This window comes from Muntiacus reevesi, chromosome 4 (genome assembly GCF_963930625.1).
Source record: "Muntiacus reevesi chromosome 4, mMunRee1.1, whole genome shotgun sequence".
Lineage (NCBI taxonomy): Eukaryota > Metazoa > Chordata > Mammalia > Artiodactyla > Cervidae > Muntiacus > Muntiacus reevesi.
In genome coordinates this window covers 115,362,886-115,389,428 of record NC_089252.1, presented here as the reverse complement: position 1 = coordinate 115,389,428, position 26,543 = coordinate 115,362,886, and the positions used below count along the sequence as shown (strand labels likewise).

At 44.4% G+C, this 26,543-nt stretch overlaps 1 protein-coding gene across 1 annotated transcript; it reads left to right on the top strand.

The window, feature by feature from the left end:
* Window positions 1-1,767: 1,767 nt before the first annotated feature.
* Window positions 1,768-23,885, top strand: CCDC174 (coiled-coil domain containing 174). Its single transcript, XM_065933979.1, has 11 exons — window positions 1,768-1,879; window positions 4,678-4,782; window positions 5,334-5,434; window positions 9,669-9,727; window positions 11,952-12,129; window positions 16,394-16,489; window positions 17,182-17,324; window positions 17,815-17,909; window positions 18,443-18,575; window positions 20,282-20,434; window positions 21,612-23,885. Exons 1-11 carry the CDS (start codon window positions 1,838-1,840, stop codon window positions 21,908-21,910), a joined length of 1,404 nt encoding a protein of 467 aa, XP_065790051.1. The 5' UTR covers window positions 1,768-1,837; the 3' UTR covers window positions 21,911-23,885.
* Window positions 23,886-26,543: the final 2,658 nt, after the last annotated feature.

Genomic DNA, 26,543 nt, shown 5'->3' with positions numbered 1-26,543 from the left:
ATCAATTGTGCATGCATACATGCTTAGTTGGTCAGTTGTGTCCGATTCTTTGTGAACCCATGGACTGTGGCCCTCCAGGCTCCTCTGTCCTTCAGATTCTCCAGGGAAGAACACTGGTCCATTACTTACTAGTTGGCAAGTGCCCTTTGGCATGTCATTTAACCTCTTGGGTCTCATTTTTCTCCTCAGTAACATGGGATAAATAGCTCCCACCTCTGGGATCCTTGCAAGGACTAAACGAGATAATCCACGAAAAGAGGCACACACATGCTATTGCTGCAGTTATCATTCATATCATTCGTTGTTTACTGAACAACGTAAATTTATTCTCTTAAAGTTCTGGAGGTGGGAAGTCTGAAATGAGCCTTACACGGCTGAAATCTAGGCGTCAGCAGTGATGCACTGGAGACTCTAGAGGAGCACTCAGTTCCTAGTCTCTTCTAGCTTCTAGAGGCTGTCTGCATTCCTCGGCATAGGTCCCATCCTTCCTCCTCAAAGCCCACAGTGTCGTGACTTCAGACCTCTCTCACTGATTCTGACCTTTCTGCCTCCCTCTTACATAAAACACCCTTGAGATTGCCATGGTTGTTCATTCACTGAGTCGTGTCCGGCTCTTTGTGACTCCATGGACTGCAGCACGCCAGGCTGCCCTGTCCTCCATCATCTCCCAGAGTTTGCTCAAACTCATGTCCACTGAGTCAGTGACATCATCCAACCATCTTGTCCCCTGTCACCCCTTCTCCTCATGCCTTCAATCTTGTCCAGCATCAGGGTCTCTTCCAATGAATCAGCTCTTTGCATCAGGTGGCCAAAGTACTTCAACCTCAGCATCAGTCCTTCCAATGAATATTCAGGGTTGATTTCCTTTAGGATTAACTGATTTGATCTCCTGCAGTACGTTGGACTTTACTTAGATAATCTCATCTCAAAATCTTTAATTTAATCACACGTGCAAATTCCCTTTTGCCAAATAAGGTAACATAATTACGGGTTCTGCGGATTAGAAGATGGACATGGGGGGGGTGTCATTAGTCTGAATAGCACAACCATTAATATTTTTATCCACTAGCTCATTTACTTCATCTACTTTTCACTGAGCCCCATGTAGTACTATTTTATTCCCATTTGGAAACTGAAGCACAGAGAAAGTAAGAAACTTTCTTAAGGTCACACAGCTAAGTGATAATGGAGTGATATAAACTGAGGAAGTTGACTTCTGGAGTTCATGTTCTTACCAGCTGAAATATGTAAACTAACACAGGGTAGGCACTGTATCAACATTAGCTATTATTATTGTTGCTATTTCTACCAGAATTAATATGCTAATCTTTAGCTCATATGACTCTTGTAAGAATTTAAATAAATTAGCCTGTGAGACGCACCAGCAGTGCCTGGCGAACGGCAGGCGTTCACAGGGTATTTAGATCTTTCCAGTCCTACTAACGTTTCTTTCTTTTCGCTAGGAAGATAAACATGTCAGTTCACTCCGCCCTTCCCAAGATGGCGCCTTCGCCACACCCAATTCGCCCCACTCAAGATGGCGTGCATTGCCCTGCCTGGCGTATGGAGACCTTCTCAAGATGGCACCAAACACCAGCCCTATTACCTTCTGCCTTTTTCAAGATGGCGTTAGCAATTAGCTTCACTTCTGAGCACCCTCTGACCGTCTCAAAATGGTGAAGGACGGACTACTCGGTACACTCTGACCTTCTCAAGATGGCGCCAGAGCTATAAATACCGTCGCTCTGCTGAAGTGACTTCCGGCTCCAGCGGAAGGCGGTATAAAGGGCCGGGCTGGTACCTTGAGACGTACTCCTAAGGACCCTCCGGGGCGAATATGGACAGGAGAAAGAAGCCCTTGGACGTCACGGCGTCCTCGGTGAGTACGGGGATAGATGATGCTTCGGGCTCCGCGTCTCCCCGCCTCCGCAGGATAAGAATCTCGACCTAGCTTGTTTCTTCACTCGGAGTCCCAGACTTGGCCTTTCCTCAGAGAGGACGCCGGACCTGGCTTTTCTCTGGAAAAACAGGCGGAGCGTGCCTTCTTCCCTACGGGGAGCGGACCCACTTTCTCGCTAATAGAACCCTGAGTTTGGCGTCTCCCCTCTGCCGGGGCGCCGGGCCCAGGCTCTCCCCTCAGACGCCGTCCTGAGCCTGGTGTATTTTCCGGGTTGGGACTGTCCCTGCCTCCCCTCCGCGACGACAGGCCAGGCCTCCTTGGCAGCCTTGTGTCCGTGACTGTCGGTAGGGGACCCCGGCCTCTGCGAGCTGTGCAGACACGTTCCCCTTGAGCTCCCCCCCTAACATTAGTGTGACTCGTACCCCGGGGTCCGAGAGGCCCAGCGTCCCCCGGCAGGAGGACTGCTGAACAGTTGTTAATACACCCATAGGATGCGCTGCCTGGGAGCTGTAAGGTCTAACAGGATGTAAGCACCTTTGTTAATTTAGTTACTTCTTGAGAGTCCCTTGGACTGCAAGGAGATCCAACCAGTCCATCCTAAAGGAAATCAGTCCAGAATATTCACTGGAAGGACTGATGCTGAAACTCCAATCCTTTGGCCTCCTGATGCGAAGAACCGACTCATTCGAAAAGACCCTGATGATGGGAAAGACTGAAGGCAGGAGGAAAAGGGGACGACAGAGGATGAGATGGTTGTACGGCATCACTGTCTCAATGGACATGAGTTTGAGCACGCTTGGGGAGTTGGTGATGGACAGGGAGGTCTGGCGTACTGCAGTCCATGGGGTCGCAAAGAGTGGGACACAACTGAACTGAGGAAGAAAACCAGTTCTCAGTACTGGTTTGTGCCAGTACTTTATATGCACAGTGTCCCTGAGCTCTAGTGACTGCATTAGGAGGCAGGCGCTAGTAATATCCCCACTTTATGGATAATGCCGCTGAGGCTCAGAAGATGAAGTGGCTTTCTTCAGCTCACATACAGAGTTCTTAGTGGTAGAATTGGGCTCATGTGGTCTGGTTGACTCCACGGCAGTTGTCTTTTCCAGTATATCAGAGCAAATTGCCCAACCTTTGGGTTAATCTTGGATTTACTGCAGAATGTTGGGTGCGAGGGATATGAAGGAAATATCCCAATATTTGAGCCCCTTGCCCCCGTCTCATACTGAAAATCGGTACTAGTTAATAATGTTTGAGGGCTTCCCAGGTGGCGCTAGTGGTAAGGAACCTCCCTGCCAATGTAGGAGACGTAAGAGATGGGGGGTTTCGAACCCTGGGTTGGGAAGATCCCTTGGAGGAGGGCATGGGAACCCACTCCAGTATTCTTGCCTGGAGAATCCCATGGACAGAGGACCCTGGAGGGCTACAGTCCATGGGATTGCAAAGGGTTTCGTATGACTGAAGTGACTTAGCACACACACATAATGTTTGAGGATTAGGTACCAAAAAACTATAAAATTAATTATTTTTTCCTGATGGGTTAAAATTAGTAATAATAATGTGAATGCCATCTGGGAACTGACACTTCTCTGAGCATCTTCCTTTTAAAATTCAAAAGTATAGTAGGAAAATGTGCGACTAGAAAATTGATGTGGTTAAGAAGGCTTAGAAGAAAAGGCTTAAGTTTTAAATTTGTTTTTTAAGATTTAGAGTATTAGGTTCTGGAGTAAACCCGCCCTTGACGTTATTAAAATCTGTGCCAAACCTATTTTTAAATACTTTCTTCCAAAATAGAAATCACTCAATGCAGTCATTTTGATTTCCCTTAAAAGTCAGTCTGTAATGCTGGGCTTTTTAAGTATTCAGTTTACAAATGTCTGTGTATATAAGCAGCTGTACCTCGATCCTTAGAAAGGAAACTGCCATTATACCCTTTTGTGCAGAGTAGATAGTGATGATAGATCCAAGTCCCCTGTTCCTTTTGCTCTGGCTTTTCTTGTTCTTGAACTCTGTGGTTAAGCTAAATTTGTGGTTTCCAAAATATGCTGAAACAAAATTAACTCAGTCTATTTTATTTCGAGTTGAAATCTTGCCTATCCTTTAAGGCTCATTTCAAAGCCATCTCTGATCACTCTGGACAAAAGGAAATACTCCTTTATCTGAATTTTTATGCCACTTAATTTCACTCTTAGAGTCACGTATTGCATCTGACTGATGTTGTAAGTTACATTTCTTACTAGATTGTAGATTCTTTGAGGCAGAAGAGTATGTCTAATTCACATTTGTATTCTGCTCTTCAGTGTTAAATGCCAGGCACATACTGGGGCTCAGATTGTTGCTGATCAAAGATGTTTTCCTGTAGAAATAATAAATGTTTGTGATGTTTAAGTGAAATTAAATTTTTTTTTTTACTTGTACTACATGAAAAAACCAAGTACAATGCCAGTCAGAGAGAAAGTGGTTAATGATGTTAGTTGAATCTGAATCTAGAAGATGCAGATTTCATTTACTTTGCCTATCATTCTCTCTTTGCCCAGAGGAAAGCCTTGAAGTGTTGAAAATTAAATATGTTTACCACAGAGCTGGAATGAAATATGACTTGGATTTATTTTGTGCTAGACTACATTTAAACATTTAATTTTACGTCTACTTTTGTCCATTTATAAGAGCTTGTGATCTTGTTTTCAGAATTATAAAAACTTAGAAATCCAGTCACTCATTAGAGTTAATTGGTGTTTGTTTGTTTGTTTGTTTGTTTTGGCTTTTTGTCTTTATTCTAGTTGGTAGACCTTAAGGCTGAACTCTTCCGAAAACAAGAAGAATTCAAACAAGAAAAACTTCTAAAAGATGCTGGAGTTTTGGGAAAGCCAAAACCAACTAACAAGGTAAAAATAAAATCTAATTATCTCCATTGACCCCAAACACAGGGGAATTAAACCATAATTAAGTTTTTTGAAAGTGTCCAAGGTATCTGCTACCTATACATCCTTGTCTTGTATTTGAACATCTGCATAAACTATTTCAAATATTGAAATAGAAATTAGTAAGATTCAAAAGCACATTAAAATGCTCTAATTCTTCAGTATGTGAATGTTTTTCCAATTTTATAAATAATGGTATCTATTATTTGTATTACTAAATCTGTTATATATTTTTCATTAACGTCTTGAATTAGGTTGTAATCATTCAGGAGAGTTTAAAAAGTAACTGCAATTGTATAAAGAAATTTTTAAATGTAATTTAGGGTCTTTTTTTTTTCTTCCAGCTCTAGCTTTGCTATGTATAGTTTATTTGCAGGACATAAGTTGGCTGTCAGAGGTCCAGTTATTTCCATTGATTCACAAGATCTAATTATCTTTTCTTCCCCCTTCTGATGTGCAAGTAGAGATTTTTTGCAGTCAGTTGGTGATTCTGTGTTTTTTAAATTATTCTCCAGAAACCAAATATCTGGAGCAAACAGAATGCAGGAGTCTCTAACCGAGCTGAAAAGGATGCTGAAGAGCAGATTGCAGAACAGAAGACTCTGGACAAAGCAAGGTAATGTCACTCTCAACCACTGGGCTGTCTCTGGGGCTCCCTGAGTGAAGACGGGGAAGGTCACCTTGATTTCATTTACAATGTTAATTTTTGTCATCCTTCTAACCAGATACTCTCTTACCTGAAAATAATATGATTTGCAGGCATATTTATAATCTTATAAGAAGATAAGACACAGCCTCAGTTTGAAAGATGAAGCAGTGCCCCTGTGAGCCCCTGTTGGCGCTGAGATTATCCCCGCGTGTCCATGCGGTGTGCTCAGGGCTACTGGGTGGTGTGCTGTCAGTGATTAGAGACGGAATTTCCCTCCCGACTTTGTAATATGAAAAGCTTCAAACCAGCAGAATATTTGAGACAAGACTACAGTGAACATTCTAATACTTCTCACCTAAATTCACCACTTCACATCTTATAAAATTTGCTTTCTTTCTCCCCCTCCCTCTCTCGTGTGTGTGTGTGTGTGTGTGTGTAGAGAAACTTTGTTAAACATCACTGTACTTTACCTCTAAATGTTTCAGCATATGTCTTCTGTATGATGCTATTTTATCAGTGGCATATTTCTGGGATATGACAGCAGTACTGTGGTTATGCAGGAATGAGGACGTTTCCCTGTGTAATCACAATACTGCTGTCATATCCAAGAAATTTGCCACTGATAAAGTGGTATCATATGGTCCATGTTCATATTTCACCAGTTATCCTAGTATAGATGTGTCCTTTATTGTTTTTTAAAATGTTTAATTAAAGAGTATGCATTGCATGTAGTTGTCATATCTCTTTAGTCTCTTTTAATAGAAAACAGTTCCTTTGCCTGTTTAAAAAAATGTTTACAGTTTTATTTAATTATGGCTGCCCTGAGCCTTCGTTGCGGCATGCAGGCTTTCTCTAGTTGTGGCGAGTAGGGGCCACTCTAGTTGTGGTGTGAGGGATTCTCATTGTGGTGACTTCTCTTGTCGCGGAGCACAGGCTCTAGGGCACAGGAAGCTTCAGCAGTTACACGTGGACTCAGTGATGGTGGCACACGGGCTTAACTGCCCTGTGGCATGTGGGATCCTCGTTCACAGGTCAGGGAAGAACCTGTGCTCCGTACGTTGGCAGGCGGATTCTCAACCACTGGGCCACCAGGGAAGTCCCTCCCTTGCGTTTTTGCTGTCTGTTACACCACTGACATCGTTTGAAAAGTCCAGGCCAATTGTTTCTGCGGTGTCCCACAGTCTGATTAGAGTCAGACTAATTACCAACGGTTGTTAACACTATCTAGGTGATGATTTGTCGTCCTGTTGAGTCACATCAGGAGGTTCATGATGTCAGCTTAAGTCATTATTGGTGAAGATAAGTTTGATCACTCAGTTAAGGTAGATCTGCTGTAGTTTTCCACCAATAAGATGCTTTTCCTCGTTTGAAATTAATAATAATCTAAGGAGGGAAACTGACGCTGTGTGAATATTCTGTTCACCAGTGTGTTTTCATGTGATGATTAAGTCATCGCTGAGTCAGTTATTACACTGATGATTTCAAAATTAGAATTTTTCTAAATCTGTCATTCCATGTGTATTATTTTTTCATTCTGTTTACTAGCTGGCATTCTTCTGTAAAGAAGAGCTCTTCCCTTGTTTGCACTATCACCCTGGATTCAGAATCCCAAGTTTTAATCTCTGGCATGACTGCCATGTGTGTGTTTAGATCCATTGCATAATAAAAAGTTGGCAGATGAAAGTGGTTGCTCAGACTGCTTGGCTCTTCTGGGTCTGAGAGTAAAGGGCAGAGTGTTAGCCCATTTAGGGATTATTTTCTTAGCGTTTGACCTATCCCCAACAGACTGGAGACTTTTACTTAAAGACATGTTCACTGCTGAGACATTTTTCTCACTATTGGACATTATGCTTAGAATTTTAATTTTGTTGAAAGATAATGTAACTTTTTTATGCTTTATATATGTATTTTATTAAGGTGTAATTGAAACATAGCATTGTATTAGTTTCAGATGTACAACAGAGTTACTTAGTATTTGTATGTATTGTGAAGTGCTCACCACAATAGATCTAATAATTAACTAACATCTATCACCACACAGCTTGATCCCTGTGTCAGGAAGATCCCTTGGAGAAGGGAATGGCAACCCACTCCAATATTCCTGCCTGGGGAATCCCATGGACCGAGGAGCCTGGTGGGCTCCAGTCCATGGGATCGCAAAGAGTCGGACACGACTGAACGACTAACACTTAACTAGGAACATTTGAGATCTACTCTTTTAACAAACTTCATGTATGCAATGCAGTATTAACTGTAGTCATTATGCTGGACATTGGATCCTCATTGCTAACATATTTTATAACTGGAAGTTTGTACATTTTGACCCATTTCATCCATTTCCTTCCCATCCTCCTGCTGCCTCTGGCAACTGCCATTCTGTTTACCGTATCTACGAACTTATTTACTTTTTTTTTTGGCCATACTGTGTGACATGCAGGATCTTAGTTCTCTGGACAGCCACTTATACGAGAGCGAACCCATGCCCCTGCAGTGGACACTCAGAGTCTTAACCTCTGGATCACCAGGGAAGTTCCCATATGGTAGTTCTGTTTATTTTGTGAGCAATCTCATCCTCTTTTTCCTTAGCGGCTGCCCCAGTTTATATTCCCCCTACACAGCATGAAGGTTTCCTTTTCTCCACATCCTCACCAACTGACCCTTGTTATTTCTTAGCTTTTTGTAGCAGTTCTGTCACGTGTGAGGTGACATCTCACTGTGATTTTGGTCTCCATTCCCCTCATGAGTAGTGATGCTGAGCACCTTCTCATGTACCTCTTGCCCATCTGTATGTCTGACAGGATGTTTATTCGGATCCTTTTTTAAAGTTGCACTGTTTGGTTTTCTTGCTGTTGAGTTGTAAGTTCTTTATTTTGGATATTAAGTCTATGGCAGACATACGATTTGCAAACATTTTCTCCCATTCAGTGATAGGTTGCCTTTTCATTTTGGTGATGGTTTCCTTTGCTCTGCAGAAGCTTTTTAGCTTGATATAGTCCCTCTTGTTTATTTTTGCTTTTCTTGCCTTTTTTTTGTTGTCAAATCCTAAAAAATCATTGCCACACTGATGTTAGGAATGTGTTGCCTGTGTTTTCTTCTAGGAGTTTTATGGTTCCATTGTGAATTTTTAATTCAGATGTGTAGTACAGTTTTTTAGGTTCATCGTTTTGCATGTGGCTGTCCAGTTTTCCCAACACCATTTATTCACGAGACAGCTCTTTTGCCATTGCATATTCTTGGCTCTTCTGTTGTAAATTAATTGACCATATGTGTGTGGGTTTATCTCTGGGCTCTCTTTCCATTCTGTTGTTCTGTGTGTCTGTTTTTATGCCAGTCCCATACTGTTTCGATTACTATGGCTTTGTATTGGATTGACTGAAATGTTCATTCGAGTTTCTCCATAACATCTTAATGCCCTATTAGCTAACATCATACTCACCATTAGAAATGAAATTTTCTATTGTCATAAAGTACCATCCTTCACAAGCAAATGTTCATATGACTTCTTTGGTGCTCTTTATCATCATAAATATTTCTAGAATAAAAGAATCATCAGGTCTTAGCCACCAAAGAGTAAATGTCACTAGAATTAACATGAGCAGAGAGGCTGCTGAATTGAAATGCCAGGGTTGATGTTTGTTTTTAATTAGCTATCTGTCATGAATAATTTATCTATGTTCTGTATAAAACAGACATTATCATATTTTTAACAGACTTCTAGGAGGTTGGTCTCTGCCGCTCTTAGACCTGATTAGCTAAGGGGAGACCAGGGACCCTTGTGTAAAACCAGTGATACAGAGTTACTGTGGAATTTGGTGATCCATAACAGAAAATGTTTTTGTTTAGATACCTCTCTTTTTTTGGTATTTAATTTGTTGCATTTGGCATTTAAATTAAATTGGAATCTTCATTCATTCATGTGTTCATTCCTCAAATACTGACTGAACGTCTGCGATGCATCAGGCATTGTTTTTGGCCCTTTGGTACAGTCGTGAATGAAAGAAACATGGGCCAGGCTTTGTGTTTCATTGGCAGAGCAGACCTGGCTGTGTCTGAGGGTCCTCTCAGGGTGGGGACTCAGCTCTCGTCATCAGACTGGGCCCCGTGGGCAGGTTGCAGCAGCAAGGCTGGGGGTGGGGGGCAGTTTTACCGGGAGTGGCAGTGATAAGACCGTTCTTATGCTTGTCTTTTTTTTTTCTCCTAGGGAGAAATTGGAAGAAAAAGCCAAATTGTATGAGAAGATGACTAAAGGAGACTTTATAGGTAAATACAATTATTTATGCATCTTTATTTTCTGTAATTCATACCACTCTGGGGTATTTTCTTATTTGTTAAAATAATTATGAGAATAGGGAGAAACTTAAATAGATTTGACTTTCTGTGTCAGCATCTTCCTAACCCAGGAATCAAACTGGGGTCTCCTGCACTGCAGGCGGATTCTTTACCAGCTGAGTTCCCAGGGAAGGCCTGCGTGTCAGCACAGAGATAAGAAAATCAGCAGTAGTTTTTTATTTGCCCCGTGGGTGCTGGGCCTGTTAGGTGCTATAGAGGGACAAGCCAGTCAGTATTAGCCAGATTCTCTGCCTCTGCCCTCAATGGGGGGTATCATCAGTGGAGGAAAATGGCACAGAAGAAAACAAATTTAGGAATAAAGGTCTAAATAGGCCATTGTTACAAACAGTTAGGGCTGTGTTTAAGAAATAATAACCTGAGAGGAATTATGGTTATATCAGAGTACTGGAGTTATCATTCCTTTCCCCTGTTTTTTTCCTCTGTGTTTAATTTTAGTCTTTGAAGTGCTTATAGTTGCTTTTGTAGTTTATTTTTTTTTAAAGTAAAAGTTTTTTGCTGTGCTGCACAGCATGCAGGATCTTAGTTCCCTGACCAGGAAAGTGGAAGCTCAGAGCCACTCCTCTGCAGTGGAAGCTCAGAGCCTTAACCACTCTGCTGCCCAGGAAGCCAGTATAGTTGCTTCTAAGATAATATTTAAAGGATCCTCCCTCCTTATACCTGCTCCACAAAAAGGAAACCCAACCTAAAGTTCAACAACAATAAAAGAGATTTTACATGGCAGTGCATCTCTTACTGCCTTTAAAAGCCATATGTGGAAGTCTTTAGGGAGAAGGTGGCTCTGATGGGAGTCTCAAAGGTTTTGGAGAACTGCAGAAGGGCTTCTGCAGGGGGAAATGGGGCGAGCAGAGGGAGGAGAGGACCAGAGCTGGCCGGGCTGACTTGCGGAGCTAGGGCTGAGGGCCAGGCGGGGGGTGGGGTGCAGCAGGAGAGGAGGCGGCGGGACCCTGATCATGGCTGCCCAGACAGCAGGAACACGTTCCTGTGTGCTGGGAGCCCAGCAGGGGCAGGCTGCGTGCTCACAAAGCTGAGAGCCGTGGGGGAGGCCCTGCCTTCCCCCTGAAGAAGCAGCAGGTGTCAGCCAGCCAGGAGGCCTCACTGTTTTGTGGTCTTATTTAACTCAGCTCTGGGAAAATGTATTTCTTTCTTTCTTTTTTTTTTTTTTTTTTGGAAAATGTATTTCTTTCCCAATTGAATTACATATTTTTGTGACTAAAAATACTGTCTTTTTTCATTTAATTCAAACTTTACATATATTGTTAATGTAGAATCAAGTCAAAGGAGTGTGTGGACATGGAGATTTGGTTTTGTCCATACCGGCAGACCCACCTCCTGATGGGCTTATTGGACCTGCATGTCTGGGCAAGTTTTGGAGCCCAGTTATTTTCCACTGTACAGTGAGGGTAACATCAACTCCTGGTAGTAGGGAACCTACCATCTGTTCCTTAGAGCTTAAATCCAGCAGAGTGAAACTTGATGCATACGTTGTTTGTGAATGCATCCGCTATCCTGTGTTAAATTAGAGTAATGGATTACTATTTAACTTTCAGCGTAGGTTTCAGCTTAAGTAGATAAGGCCTGCAAGTAGATGGCACTTTAGACATCTCTATATGCCCTGCAGATCCTGGTACTATGCCTTACCTGAAGGTGGTGTTCATGGATGCAAAGAATTCAGATGACTTCTTTTACCTGTGTTAGGACCCTTTGAACACTTGGCATTCCACAGCCGTATACTCAGGGCTATGGGATATGACCCACATGGTTAGAGATGGGTGTCACTGAGTCACAAAGGCTTACTGGGCAATGCCGTTCTGCCTCTGTGTTGTCTGATTGGCTAGATGAGCCTCTTGAAGTCAGACACTGCTATCTTCTCGTCTTGTTATTGACGAGGCAGCAGGAAACTCCGGGCTTTTATTTATTTATTTATTTATTTATTTATTTATTTTACTCCGGGCTTTTAGAGGTGAGTCCCGCGGCCTCTCTGCAGCGTCTCCGTCAGGCCCCAGGCGGCTCTGTGTCTTTGGAGCATTAGGGGCGGGTGGAGACTAGTGAGCTGTTGGGTGGTGTGGCGCCCAGTGGTGACTGTGACTGCTTCATGGCTGCTCTGTGCATCTGAACGTTGATGTTTGTGTCCTAGATGAAGAGGTGGAGGACATGTACCTTGTGGATTTCACACAGAAGATGATAGACAGACACAAAGAAATGGAAGCGGTTGCTGCCAATAGAGATTACAGAAGGACCGAAGAAAGAGACGATGATGAAGCAGCTCTTTCTGAAAAAGATATTCCTCCTCCCCAGGATCCCAGTGAAGAGTGGTTGGTGATGTTATGCCATTTGGCTATGTTAATGTTGTCAGACTTGGGTTTACTTTTTGAGAGCCATTTATTTTGCTGTTATCAAGCCTTTTCTCACTAGTCCTTCTTTAGAGACTCTACTCTAAGTAGGATTGCATTTATGGATGTTGAAGCAGTAGCTGCTACTTGATATAATTACAAGTAGCCTGTGTTCCTGCCACATGCCAGGCACTGTGCCCGGCGTGGAGGCTTTGTTTCCCGTTTCATTGATGTGAAAGGGTTGTTTAGGCAGAAGAACGTTCCTTTCTACCCACCCTGCCGCCTTACCCAGGTGCTTATTTGGGCATCATCATGTAGATAGCGTGAGCTCTTGTTTCCAGTGAAAACGGGCTGGCAGAACTGATCCGGGGAGCCTTACTCTGGCTGTGGCATTTTCTGCCAGTATGGTTGAGGTATCACGGACCTGCGTCTGGACAGCACGGGCTCTGCCTTTCACTGGTGGTACAGTTGTGATCATGTTCCTACCCTCTCTTGGCTTCAGTTTCCTCGTCTGTATAACAGGAATGGTGATGCCTGGTAGGTGAATGATGGGGAAACCAAACTAATCTTTTCTTTACAAGGAAACCGCAGAGGAAATGGCATGGAGATTTTTCTGTACCGAAGATACTGTTTAGAAACGTGTTCAGAAGGGCTTGTGATTGCATGAGGTGCACTGATGCTGTGTTCCTGGGAGTAACCCTGCCTGACCCTTCCTGCTGGTGTGGAGCCCACCGCTCCCCACCCAAGGCTCAGATGTCCACACCGTGGGAGTATTTGTTAGGAACTGCTTAGGGTTGTCGGCAGGACCTGTTGATCTTTTGTCAGCCATTCCCCACATGGGAAGGAGTCTTTTATGAGTGAAGAGAGCGGTCCCCACTGCTTGGGAACGCAGAGAACTTGCATCTTCGTGCTGCAGAAGGGTCTTCTTACCAGCCTTCTAGAACACTTAACATCTGAAGTGGGCAGTCACAGAGGAGCGGGTATGATGCCATTCCTTTCCTCATACTTTTCTTCAGCATTTCTAGTCTAAATGGTCTCTCTGTCATCTGAACTCTGATAGTAAACATACTTCCTTCTCCTTTGGGTCTTGTTGTTTAGTCGCTAAGTTGTGTCTGACTCTTTGCAACCCCATGAGCCCTCCAGACTCCTCTATCCATAGAATTTTCCAGGCAAGAATACTGGACTGGGTTGTCATTTTCTCCTCCAGGGATCTTCCCAGCCCAGGACTTGAACCCGCATCCCCTGCACTGGCAGCTGGATTCTTTACTGCTGAGCCACCTGGAAAGCCCATATTGACACATAACTGGCTTCCTTACCAGAAAAGGATTGAGACACACTTTTGGGCCGTTTATGTCCTGCCTGCTCTTGTTAGGAGCGTTTCAAGGTTCTGTGCCCTAACTTCCCCAGCGTCCTGTGTAGAGGGCATGACTGAGCCCTCCTGTGTCCCTTCCTGCCTCAGGTGATGGTTTCCCTGAGAGCTTGCGCCCTGGTTTTTGTTGCTGGCTGCTGTCCTGCCACTTCTGTTTCAATGAGATCTTCATGTTTTGGAGGCCTTCTCCAGAGACAGAATAGCTTATGATTGCTTTTCATAGCAGAAATCTCATCTCCTTTGAAAGGTTTAATGTCTCCCCACCCCCCTTATTAATGCCTGTATGATTACAATCAATTTGTTACCGATTTGAAGAGTTTGAAGGGCAGTTGAAGGTGTCACATGCCCCATAGGGTGAAGGAAGATGCACTGCAAGCAGTTCTGACACTTGCTTTGTTTCTAAGTTAGGTTCCAGAATTGTAACTGCTTGTAAAATCCTTTTGCAGTCAAGTTCCAGGTGGTAGGAAATCTTTCCACAAAAATACTGTAAATAATTACTCAGACCATCTGGTTAGGTGGTTTTGGTTCTCCATTCATTGAAGGAAAAGAAGAAAAGGGAGAAACTGCTTTTTGCTGTTGGAGGTTTTATTTCTGTGGTCGTCAGCTTTTATTTCTGTGGACTGTAGTGGTGGATTCCCAAGCATTCACCTTTTAAATCATAGGCTGACATTTGGACTTGGCATGTGTGATAGGAAAGAAAAGACTCACAAAACCACAAGCCGCATGTGTGGGAATCCGACCTTGGGCAGGCCCAGCAGTCGTGCCGGCCCTTCTGTGGTTCCAGCCTCCTGCCAGAGGATCTGGGGGAGTCCCTGCCTGTAATTTAAAACATTAAAGATCTTTTGCATCATAATACAGATGAAATGTTATCCATGAAAACCTGCCCTTATTTCCTGTTGTGGGCGTCAGAGTACTTCACTGGCCTTGCTGGCTGCCTGGTTTCCCTGCCTGGTACATGAAACAAGGTACTTACTTTGGGCCAAGATGAGGAAAGAAGAACAAGAGTAAAAGATAACAGACTGGCCCACTGTTGAGGTGCTTTTGTAGTACAAAATGTGTGTTGCCTTGGCTTCCTCCGAGTTAAGAAGAGTCTCTCAGAATACTTCTATTCGGTTCAGTTCAGTCGTGTCTGACTCTCTGTGACCTCATGGACTGTAGCATGCCAGGCTTCCCTGTCCATCACCAACTCCTGGAGCTTGCTCAAACTCATGTCCGTTGAGTTGTTGATGCCATCCAACCATCTCACCCTCTGTCGTCCTCTTCTCCCACCTTCAGTCTTTCCCAGCATCAGGGTCTTTTCCAGTGAGTCAATTCTTCGCATCGGGTGGCCAAAGTATTGGAGTTTCAGCTTCAGCATCAGTCCTTCCAATGAACACCCAGGACTGATCTCCTTTAGGATGGACTGGTTGGATCTCCTTGCAATCCAAGGGACTCTCAAGAGTCTTCTCCAACACCACAGTTCAAAAGCATCAATTCTTCAGCAGCTAGCTTTCTTTATAGCCCAGCTCTCACATCCGTACATGACCACTGGGAAAACCATAGCTTTGGCTAGATGGACCTTTGTCGGCAAAGTAATTAATGTCTCTGCTTTTTAATATGCTGTCTAGGTTGATCATAGCTTTTCTTCCAAGGAGCAAGTTTCTTTTAATTTCATGGCTGCAGTCACGATATGCAGTGATTTTGGAGCCCAAGAAAAAAAAGTCTGTCACTGTTTCCCCATCTATTCACTGTGAAGTGATGGGACCGATGCCATGATCTTAAGTTTCCTAAATGTTGAATTTTAAGCCAACTTTTTCACTCTCCTCTTTCACTTTAATCAAGAGGCTCTTTAGTTCTTCTTTGCTTTCTTCCATATTTCTTTTAAGAACTTTCTAATCCATTGGGAAGATTGTATCAATTAGAAGGAACAAAGGAAACAAAAAACATCAAGTTTGGGAAGAGTGTGAGAAGGTGAACAAAGAGAGAGTCTGGTCCAGAGTGTAGTTATTACGATGCTGAGAAAATATTTGGAAATGTGTTCAGTTCAGTCACTCAGTCGTGTCCGACTCTTTGCGACCCCATGAACCACAGCATGCCAGGCCTCCCTGTCCATCACCAACTCCCGGAGTTCACCCAAACTCATGTCCCTTGAGTCAGTGATGCCATCCAGCCATCTCATCCTCTGTGCCCTTCTCCTCCCGCCTTCAATCCCTCCCAGCATCAGGGTCTTTTCCAGTGAGTCAGCTCTTCGCATCAGGTGGCCAAAGTATTGCAGTTTCAGCTTCAACATTAGTCCTTCCAGTGAATACCCAGGACTGATTTCCTTTAGGATGGACTGGTTGGATCTCCTTGCAAATGTGTAAACCAGATAAAAGTAATTTCTGAGATACTGCAGCAGGGGTCTGTGTGGAGTTTTTATCTTTGAGATCAGAGATACACATGGTCAATCATTTTCTACAGTTTCTAAAACTAAGATTTAATCAAGGGTGCAATGAAACTATTGTGTGTCAACTTTTAAGTTTGAAGAGCATGTTTGTACCAATGGTGGTGGTCTCTCAGGTTGAAGGTTTTTCTTGGTGATGTGTGTTAGTCGCTCAGTCATGTCTGACTCTTTGTGAGCCCATGGACTGTAGCTGCCAGGCTCCTCTGTCCGTGGGATTCTCCAGGCAAGAATACTGGAGTGGGTTGCCATGCCCTTCTCCAGGGGATCGTCCCGACCCACGGATCGAACATGGGTCTCCCGCATTGCAGGTGGATTATTTAGTTTGAGTTACCCAGGAAGCCCTTGGAGATGGGTTTGTGATGGAGCCTATGATAACTTTTCATTGTGGACAACTCCTTATCTTAGGGAACTGTATGTTATGTACAGTTTTTTATGTCTTTTCACTTTTATTTCAGGGTGGATTATGTGGATTCTTTAGGGCGATCCCGGCGCTGTATGAGAAAGGATTTGCCAGATCTGCTGGAAATGGATAAAAATCTTCAGGGGAGACTGTAAGTGTATGACACACAACGCTTTGCCCAGATCTGACATGCAGACGCAGGGATTGTTTTGTGAGCGAGGCTGTTTTTAGTTAATTATCTTTTGGGCTCTGTTGTAAGAATATTTTTTTAATGTGTAAGAATGTTTGCAGAAGCACTTTTTTGTGGTTAACGTGCTCATACACTCATAATCCACATTCAGAGAACAACCTGAATGATTGATCATCCATGCTAAAAGGAATGAGTTAGAGCCTGTCTGTTTACTTGGGAGGATGTCTGTCTACAGAGTAACAGAGAATGAGCCCAGAGTAAATGAACAAACCACTGCATAGAAAGTGTTTAAGAATATAGATTTGGTTTTGCCACACCAGGCCCTGCACGGGAGGCCCCCCACCGAAGGCCCATAGTTCCTCTCCTTGCCTGGCCTGCCCCTTCCATTCAGCCAAAGACCAGGCTGGGAAGGAAAGTGATGCGTCTGAGTGCTGAGGCAAGACTTTATTATGCTTATGAGACGAGCTGCCTGCTTGGATTAAAGAAAGGTGGAAATAGTTTTTGCAGTTTCCCAGTGGCATTATGAGTCAGAAACCTCCGTAAGGAACTGTCCTCTTCACAGCTAGAGTTACTCATCATGACCTCAAATGTCTGAACCAAAGATTGCTATGCTACAGCTCTTACCTAAGATGATTTTTGCTTTATTCTTCTAGTTTCGTTAGTCCTGCAAATGAGAAAACCTTACTGTCTGAAGATATGAGAAAAGAACTCCAGCGCCAGCAGTGGGAGGAAGAAGAGAGGGAGGCCCTGAGAAGGCCAATGGGGCCCATACATTATGAAGACATCCGTGAAAATGGTAGTCATCTGGCAGCTTTTTAAGTCATTTTTTTATCTTGAACATTTAAATGGCAGGTGGGAAAGGAAGTATTCACAAAGCAGCAGCTCTTCTGTATAAATAATTCTACTTTTAGAACTGAAAATAACTGTTTGTTCACTTTTTAGCCTAACAAAGGGTCTGTTAATCCAAGTGCATGCCCCAAGAATAGTGGAGACAGCTTGTGACTAAAAAATTAATGAATACTTGTTGCGTTTATCACTTGGCAAACAGAGTGAAAGAAATTGTAACGTTTTTTACCTGCTGCTTAGAAAAAAAAAAAAAGTGTGGAAGACATCCCTGTGTTCCTTTCTGCTCTGGTAGAAATTTGTCCTGAATCTAATTCACTGAGCAGGGAAATCTAATCTTTGGGATAATTTAACTTATTTCAGAGGCCCAGCTAGAAATATGGCCTAAATCTAATTCACTGAGAAGGGAAATCTAACCTTGGGGTAATTTCTACCTATTTCAGAGGCCCGGCAACTTGGTGTTGGATACTTTGCTTTCGCCCGAGATAAAGAGTTGAGAAACAAGCAGATGAAAACCTTAGAAATGCTGCGTGAACAGGTACAGATTAAACTCAGTTGACTTGAAGGATTTGAACAGTTGGGTTTCTTATTGAATCATATTGTTAAAAAAAAAAAACCTAGTAAAATTAATTAGAAATGTACATAGCTATTCAGAATTCAGTTACAGGTTTCGTAAAGATAACTGCCATATTATTTTGGTGTTTCAGACTTTAAGATTATAGTCGTTCAAAAGTAACCTGTGTGACTTTGATTTTTTAAATGTAGTTTCTAGTAAGCAGCCTGGGTAAGAAAATGGAAAGTCATTAGAGGGGGATTGAGGAACTGGCAGAATTGGCTGGTTTCCTAAAATGTTAATGCTTCTGGGATGTTCTGTGAACTGAACTTCAGAAAACAGAGGGCTTGTATAAGAGCCCTTGTATGTACAAGGATATTCACTTTGAACATTTCAACGGATGGCTTCTAAGAGGTGGCAGAAAAGTCAGTTTATTTTTAGAATAAAATTATTTCATCCTTTTCAACAGAAATATTGTGAATGGGACTAATCGTTTTCTAATTTTCTGTCCTGTTCAGACAACAGATCAGAGAACAAAACGAGAAAACATAAAGGAAAAGAGAAAAGCCATATTAGAAGCAAGACTTGCGAAACTCCGACAGAAAAAGATGAAAAAATCAAAAGAAGATGGAGCAGAGGAAGAAAACAGAGGTACATCGTGGCTTGTGTTTCTGAAGCTCACAACGAAATATTTTAGTTCCATTGACATATCAGTAGTAGGGATGGCTGTGTAGAAATCAGCCATCTAGTTTTATTTTCTGAGCACCTCTGAGGACCTCTGAGCGTACCGCAGAGGTACATCCGGGAACAGGAGCAGCTTTTTATACCAGAGTGGTGTGGAATTACACTCCCAAGAAAATAGCAGGTTGTAGACAAGGATGTTAGCAGTACATTTTGTTGCTTCATATAATAGCACAGTTCAGTAAGCGAGACTTAGAGGTAAATGCTTAAAAGGTATTTTAGGATAAAATTTAGTTGTGCATGTACATATTTTAGGCTAATTTTCTTTGGCTGTGGCAGCATTTTTTGTTGGTTATTATAACTGTGTTTTAAAACTGTGTTTCTGTATATTTAACGCATACAGAAAGGTAGTAAATAATTTACAGATGTGGGCAGAGACAGTTTACTAAGGTAGAGATGTGGGTAGAGACAGCTTACCAAGAGACTGTTAAATTGCCTGGGGAGCACTGTTCAGTGCTGTGGTCAGACACGCTCACGGTGTGAGTTACTGCTCGTCTGGGCTGAACTGCCCCGACAGACTGCACAGCCTGGCTCAAACCAGGGGGCGTCTGCCTCTCTAGCTTAGCGCTGCAGCAGTGGGGGGCGTCCAGGGCAGCTGGCAGCTCTGCCCTGAGGGTCACCTGTTCTCCCGCTCCCTCCTGTCTCGCTGCTTTTGCCGTTCCCTAGAGGGTTGCTGTCACCTGCACGGTCACTCGCTCCCCAGGACCTGCTCATGATTCAGCCCTGGGGAAGAAGGGGTGGGCACCAGCTACCTTTCTAGGAATGTGCATTGGGATTCACACACAACCTTCTCACTTACATCCCAAGGGCCAGAGTCCACAGACCACCCCCAGCTGGAGGGGTGGGGGAGGCTGGGGAATGGCCTCATTGGTGAGACGTCACACATCCAGCTGAAGCTAGGGGCAGATAGAAGTTTCTCCAGCTCTAACCTAAGCCCATGCCATTTTAAAATTCTGGACTCACTTCAGTTTAGCTTTGAAAGAGATTGGGACACTTAAAAACTGGAAGATGGCCCAGTTTGCTTCGTATAAATGCTGTCTCCCGTGGCATGCTGAACTCTATGTGGTGTTTCTGCTTTTGCTCTGCTCCTGAACACGTCATTTCCACAAGATGTGAAGTGCCTCCAGTGTTTTTTTAAATACCGTTTTCTTTTAAAATATGGCCAGAATTGAATAGCCTGCAGACTGTCACCAGGCTCCAGCTCTCTCATCACCCTTGCTTTGCCTGAGACTCTTTCTTTGAGCAATTGAAGGGTTTCTGGTCCTTCGATTGTTGATCAGGGGAGGTGGGGTGGCATAGTGGCAAACAGAGACTTTGAAATCCATCCAGTCTGGGTTTGAATCCTGGCTCTTCACTCTCTACCTCTGTGGCATTTCTGATGTTAACTTTCCTTATCTGTAAAATGGAGATGAAATGGAGCACCAGTTCTGACCTTGGGTTGTCACAGAGCTGAGTGAACAGCAGTGTACAGAGCACTCAGCCCACAGCCTGACGTATGAGGTGCTCAGTGAACACGGGCTACTGCGTGTACCCTCAGGGTAAGCGTGTCTGTTTAACTTTCTGAAGGCGTCGTGAGCTTTATTGTGATGAGATCTTTATTTCCTTTACAAAAACAGGTGGAGATGTTATTGGCCCTTTGCCCCCAGAACCAGAGGTCACGCCATCTCCTCGTACAGCTGCCCAGAGTAGCAAAGTGGAAGTCATCGTTCAGGAAAGGAAAGATACCAGACCCGGGGTGCCACACGTCCGCGAGTGGGACAGAGGAAAAGGTGAGGGGTCGGTTCTCCTGAGCAGACTGTGACTCTGGTTCAGGATGGGAAAGACGTCAGGGCTGTGGTGCCCCACGTCCGCGCGTGGGACAGAGGAAAGGTGAGGGGTCGGTTCTCCTGAGCAGACTGTGACTCTGGTTCAGGAGGGGAAAGACGTCAGGGCTGTGGTGCCCCATGTCCACGCGTGGGACAGAGGAAAGGTGAGGGGTCGGTTCTCCTGAGCAGACTGTGATTCTGGTGAGTCTTAGTGGTCCTGGGAAGCTTAAAGGAATCTCTAGGTCCTTGAGCTTGCTTCTTCTCAATAACCAGGAGCACTGGAAAGTGTGATATGAAAGACCAGGGTCTGCAAGGCATCATGCCTAAAGGATGAGGTATTTTAAAGACGCACTTGAGGGAGGTTTTGGTAATTCCTGCTGCCCCCTTGTGGTTTTACAGCTTCGGGATACTATTTGTCCGGAACCGCTTTTTTAAAGTCTTAGGAAAGTTTGGTACTTTATAATGTATTCTGTGTTTTTAACAGTCTCTTTTATGCTCACTTAAAAACAGTCTGCATCCAAGTGTCATAACTTGGATTCACATATGGTTCCACTGGGTTATGCGAAATTTTAAGTTTTTTCCTGCAAACACCGTGGTACCTGCAGCAGCCTCTCTTTGGGAGTAGACTCTGGTTTATGCCATTTTGAAAGCGATCATTTCAGTGGCACATTAGCTGAAATTGTTGACGCCTGTGAGGTCCACGATCTCAAGTAAGAGATGCAGGTGGACATGGCTTTGGCCGGTGCCGCTGTTGGAGGCAGGCAGCTCTGAGCGGTGCCTCCGGTGTCTTCCAACACCCAGTAAGGGACAAGCCTTGTGTTTCACTGTGAAGTGCCTATAAGATGTCACACAGATCAGTTACACACTTAGTTATTTCTGCTTTAGTGCTTTTTTGGCATTGTCTCCAGAACCTGCCAACTTTCTGTCTCCACAGAACCTTCCTTGAGCTCTCTGTGTGGAACTTTTCACTCTTTTTTTTCTTAGCCTGGTTCCTTCCATGTACTTCTGTAGGCATTGCATGTACCTTGTTTAGTTCTCCAGAGAATTTAAGGTGACTTTTAAGAAATACATATGATAATTAAAAAGTAAAAACATTCAAGCGCTTCAATAATCAGTTCTAATAACACTTTATTTTTACTAGACTTTTCCTTTGGGTACTGGTCGAAGAGGCAGTCAGATCTCCGGGCTGAGAGAGACCCTGAGTTTGCGCCACCATCGTATTACTTTGTGGACCAAAAGAGAACTGAATCTCTGAGCAGCCAGGCGTGGAGCCGACCTGCCCCTGCACAGAGGGACCCGGGGCAGCACTCTGGCCAGAGCCATGACCCCTGCGTGTCACAGACATCATCTGCTCCTGCGCCCAGCAGCCCGCCACAAGCCCCGACGGTCACTTTTGAAACTCTGGATGATATGATATCATATTATAAACAAGTAACATGAGCTTAAAAACATTATAACTTGGGTCTGTACTGTTAATGGTGCCTTCCTCTCCCACAGTGGAGAAAATAACTTTAGGGACTGAATTGTAACTTTCTCTTCCTGTCCTTTCCCTTAAGACCCAGACTTCAGGCTGGATTTGTCAGCTGGGAAGAAAGTGAATGGTAGTGTGGGAATTCTGGCCACTTAGCTGTTCATTTCATTCTGATCCGTATGGAGACGCCAGTCCATCTGGATTTACACGTGAGCTGAGATAGAGTAGACATATTCTGTAATATTTGATACTAAGGAGTCTGTAACCCTAAGGAGTCTGTAATCCTGTCTGTCATGCCCACTCCGATGACTTACTCAGATTTAAAGGCTGCGTTTCTTTACTTTTACCAGTGCTGGCTGGCTGATGTCTTTGTTCCAAGCATTCAGCTTCCAAGTCAGTTGATGGAGCATCTGTTAGGAAGAATTTCAGCCTGCCAAATGGTAGCACAGAAGGGGACATGGGGGGACTAAGTGATCTGGTCTCCAGGAGGACCCTGACACTGGTGGAGAATTTAGGGTATCATTTGAAATGATCAGGAAGACCAGGGAGGACTTCGTAGTACAGAAAAGTAGATGTTGACATCACTTGCAGAGTAGGCGTTCAGTAAGAGTGTATTGAGTGACGGGCACACGTGGAGGCTGCTGGGCCTAGTCAGTGCGTGAGATGCTTCTTAGCCATCAGTCAGTTCTTCAGCTCTGCCTGCCCTCCCGCTGCTGCGTATCTAGGCCCTCATCTCACTCGGGAGCCGACTCATCCCAGCCTGAGTGGGAGGGACTCGGGCTAGAGTGAGCGGCTGCTAGACCCTTTTGTCTTTGCTAACAACAGTTGGGTTAGCGGTGCTCCTGAAGGACCCCCTGTGCCCGGGTACCATCTGGGTCCTCTCCCAGTCCTCTTCACAGCCGCAGACAAGCAGTAGGAGTTGGCCGCCAGGCCTGCCGGGCTGTTACAGCTTCCTCCCTTGCCAGGAAGTCCTGTAGGAGGTGCTGGAGCAGCTGGCCCGCAGGAGCCCGTGGTCCCCGCTCCACAGCACAGCGGACCCCGTGCTCACTACAGATTGCAAGCTGTCGCGCAGGTCGGCGACTCGTCACATGGTGTCCAAGTGGCGGTGGTTTAAGTGCGCGTTCCAGGCTCATGCTTTCCCCAGCACCCTCTACTCTCTGCGTTTAACAGTATTGAACAGTATTAGACAAAAATCCCAAATTCTCACACACTTAACCTCAGAAGTCCAGATCAAGGGCAGAGTTGTAAGACCTATGAAAGGTCATTTTGTCACCCTGATCAGACGAATACATCTCCTAGCAAAAATAATTCATGAAAACCAAGCTTCCTTTTTTGCGGAAACTGTTAGACTCATCCTAAAATTTGTGTGGAATTATAAGAGACCCAGAATATCCAAAACAATTTCAAAAAAGAAAAAAGGACAGAGTTGGGGGACATACTTCTTTATTTCAAGACTTACTACAAAGCTACCGGAATTGGAACAGTGTGGTTCTGACGTATTAATAAACAATGAAACAATTTTGAGAGTCCAGAAATAAACCCATACATCTGTGGTAACTTGATTTTTGACAGTGGTGCCAAGACCATCCAGTAGGGAAAGAATTGATCTCAACATGATTCTGAGACAGTCGACTCTCTACCTCCAAAAGAATGGCCTTGGACACTTAACTCGTGCCATGTATAAAACCACCTCAAAGTGGACCAAAGACTTCGACATAAAGCTGTAAGACCAGCTGAAACAGCTTGTAGGACAAATGGAGAGGAGACAGAAAGAAATTGAAGTACTAAAAGGAAAAACAGAATTGTTAGATATCCTAGGGTCATAAGGGAAAATAGAAAAGAGAAGAAGGTAAATGCTAGACAAATGAGGGGGATGGGAAGAAAGTGTAAGGCAGAGGGAGGTGCAGAAGGTGGTGCACACGGGGAGATCAGAGGGACTCGGGGGGCAGCTGGGGGTGGGCGGGGAGACAGGTCGGCAGCAGTCAGCCCCGAGTATGGGAGGCGGGGGGCTTCCCCGGTGGCTCTGACAGTAAAGAGTGCCTGCAATGCAGGGGACCTGGTTTGCTCCCTGGGTCAGGAAATCCCCTGGAGCAGGGCATGGCAGCCTACTGCAGCACCCTTGCCTGGAGAGTTCCATGGACAGAGGAGCCTGGCGGGCTACAGTCCATGGGGTCACAGCGTCAGACACGACTGAGCAGCTAACACTTTCACTTTTATGGGAGGCAGTGGTCGTGGGAAGGGCACCCAAATAACCTCTTGTCCTTACCCAGGGCAGCCTCGGTGGAAAGCAGACCTGTCCGTGCACATTGGCTCATGGTCACTGTCAGCTAATAACTGTAAGTTGGATTTTCTTTAGGATTTAAAAGCCTATAAGCCTCGTTCGAGTTCCCCTTTCACAGCATACAAATGAGTTGAGTGTCTCGTGCCTAGTTGTTACGTCCTCTTCCATTTCAGACCCAGGGTACTTCAGCGTTAACAGTCCAGTCTTGCCGGTTCTCTTGGGCCTGTTACGCGGGAGTGTGTCCAGCAGATGGCACTGGCGTTCTTAGACGGCAGACCCGTGCTCTGAAACGCAGTGCCCGGTAGAAGTGAGGTGTAAGCTGTGTGTGTCAGTTTGTTTTCTAGGAGCCACATTTAAAAAGCGAATTCTCCCTGGGGATAATGCCATCCCTCTGTGTCTGCAGGGGGTCGGTTCCAGGGCCTGCTGTGGGGAGCAGAGTCTGTAGACGCACGAGTTCTCCAGTTGGCCCTCCGCACACGCAGTTCCTATTCGCACACTGAGCCGGCTGTGGGGCGTGTGGTGCTGTAGTGTTAGTGAACAGTCCACGCACCTGTAGACCCTCCCAGTTCAAACCCAGACTGTTCAGAGTCAACTCCACTTAACCCAGAATGTCCAAAATAGTTCAGTATTCCAGCAGTGTACGGAAAGTTTAATGGGAAGTTCTGCATTTCTTTTCACACCAAGTCTTCAGAACCCATTGTGTGTCCACTTACAGCACATCTTGATTCAGATGCTCAATTTTCATCAGGAGTACTTGATCTCTATTTGGATTTCACAAAATATACATTTGAAAAAGTAAATTCACATACCTAAGTTGATCCAAACACACTTAAAAACATTTAAGAGTTGGCCAGTTAACGAAATTATCAGGCTTTAAATTTCGTAAACTTAAAATGTAGTTCCTTGTCATACAATACCACGCTTCAGATGCTCAGAAGACACACGTCTAGTGCTAGTGAATGCACAACGCAGTTCTGAATGATCTGTTTATACACGTTTTGTGGTTTAACTGTATATAATTCTTCTGTTAGTAACTAAGTGATCGGCAAACAAATCTCTTCCAGCCATACATTAAGCACTCGTGCTACCCTTTTGACTGTGTTTGACTTGGGAGCCACCAGTGCTGAAATCTCCGGTCGGAAAGCATGACCACACCTCGTTCATGGTGTTGTGGAGCGAAGCAAAATGTCTTGGATTAGAAATTGCTTTGAATTATTTGTTTTCATTGTAATGTTTTCTCCAGGCCTTTGTGTGTTTTAATACAGTTCGTTTGAATTGGCTAAATAAATCATTTTGTTTGCTTGCAAAAGTCCCAAAGGAGAAACTTTAAATCCATATACATGAGATTCCTGCTATGTTTAGCTGTGCATTTGCCAAAGACTTGTGGTATAATTTATTTCCTCTTAAAGCCATAGTGCAGCCTGGGAGATGGCTCTCAGCTGACCTTGTTGTGACATACAGATGAGGCAGTAGAATTTAGAATCTGGAATGGATGAGGGTACTGGTCTTTACAGTTAATACAACACAGAGCAGCCACGCCATATGTGTTTAATTTCTTTTCAGCCAGTAAATTGAACTAAGTCAATTAGATGTCAAGCAGTTCCTGTAAGAAACTATATGGCTAAGGTAAGTGGTGATAACTGAATCGGTTAACCTGCTGAAAGTCTTGAGAGAAAACGGAACTCCCCTGGTCCTGGCACCTGCCCCGCCGGCTGGTTGGTGGTGAGGTGTTTGCTGGTATGGGGCCGGACGTTGGCTTAACACACGGAGAACAAGTGTGAGGGGCAGAGTGGGGAGAACGATGGGGCGGCGGAGCTTCTCTCAGAAGACTGGGAAACCAGGAGAGTCGGACGAAGCAGGGTGCTTAGTGAAAACCTGTCACCCAGACCTAGTGTTGCTCTTTTGTTACTGTTGCTCAGTAAATCGCAGGTGTTTGTATAACTGCCCGATAAGTGTACATCTCTCCAGTGACAGGAGTGTCCACAAGTATTTTTTTCTACCGTCCATTTAAACAGCATCTTCCCCACTACATTTCTAACTGCCACGTTCTCTCCAATCCTAAGCTCACCTGCTCAGTGGTGGTTTTGCCTGATTATAACTCTCTTCCTGGGGTACGATGTGTTCTGTTTCTATCTGGTCATATTCCCTGAGCTTGAACATGGATATAGCTCCTGACCCCCTCACTCCCGACACCATTCTTCTCTGCACAGACAGTCCCAGTTGTTCGGAGTTGATGTGGAAACCAGGAAACACACGAGTGGGCCCTGCTGCCCCCCACCCCCCACCCCAGTCTCCTAGGTCACAAGCCTGTCTGAGAACAT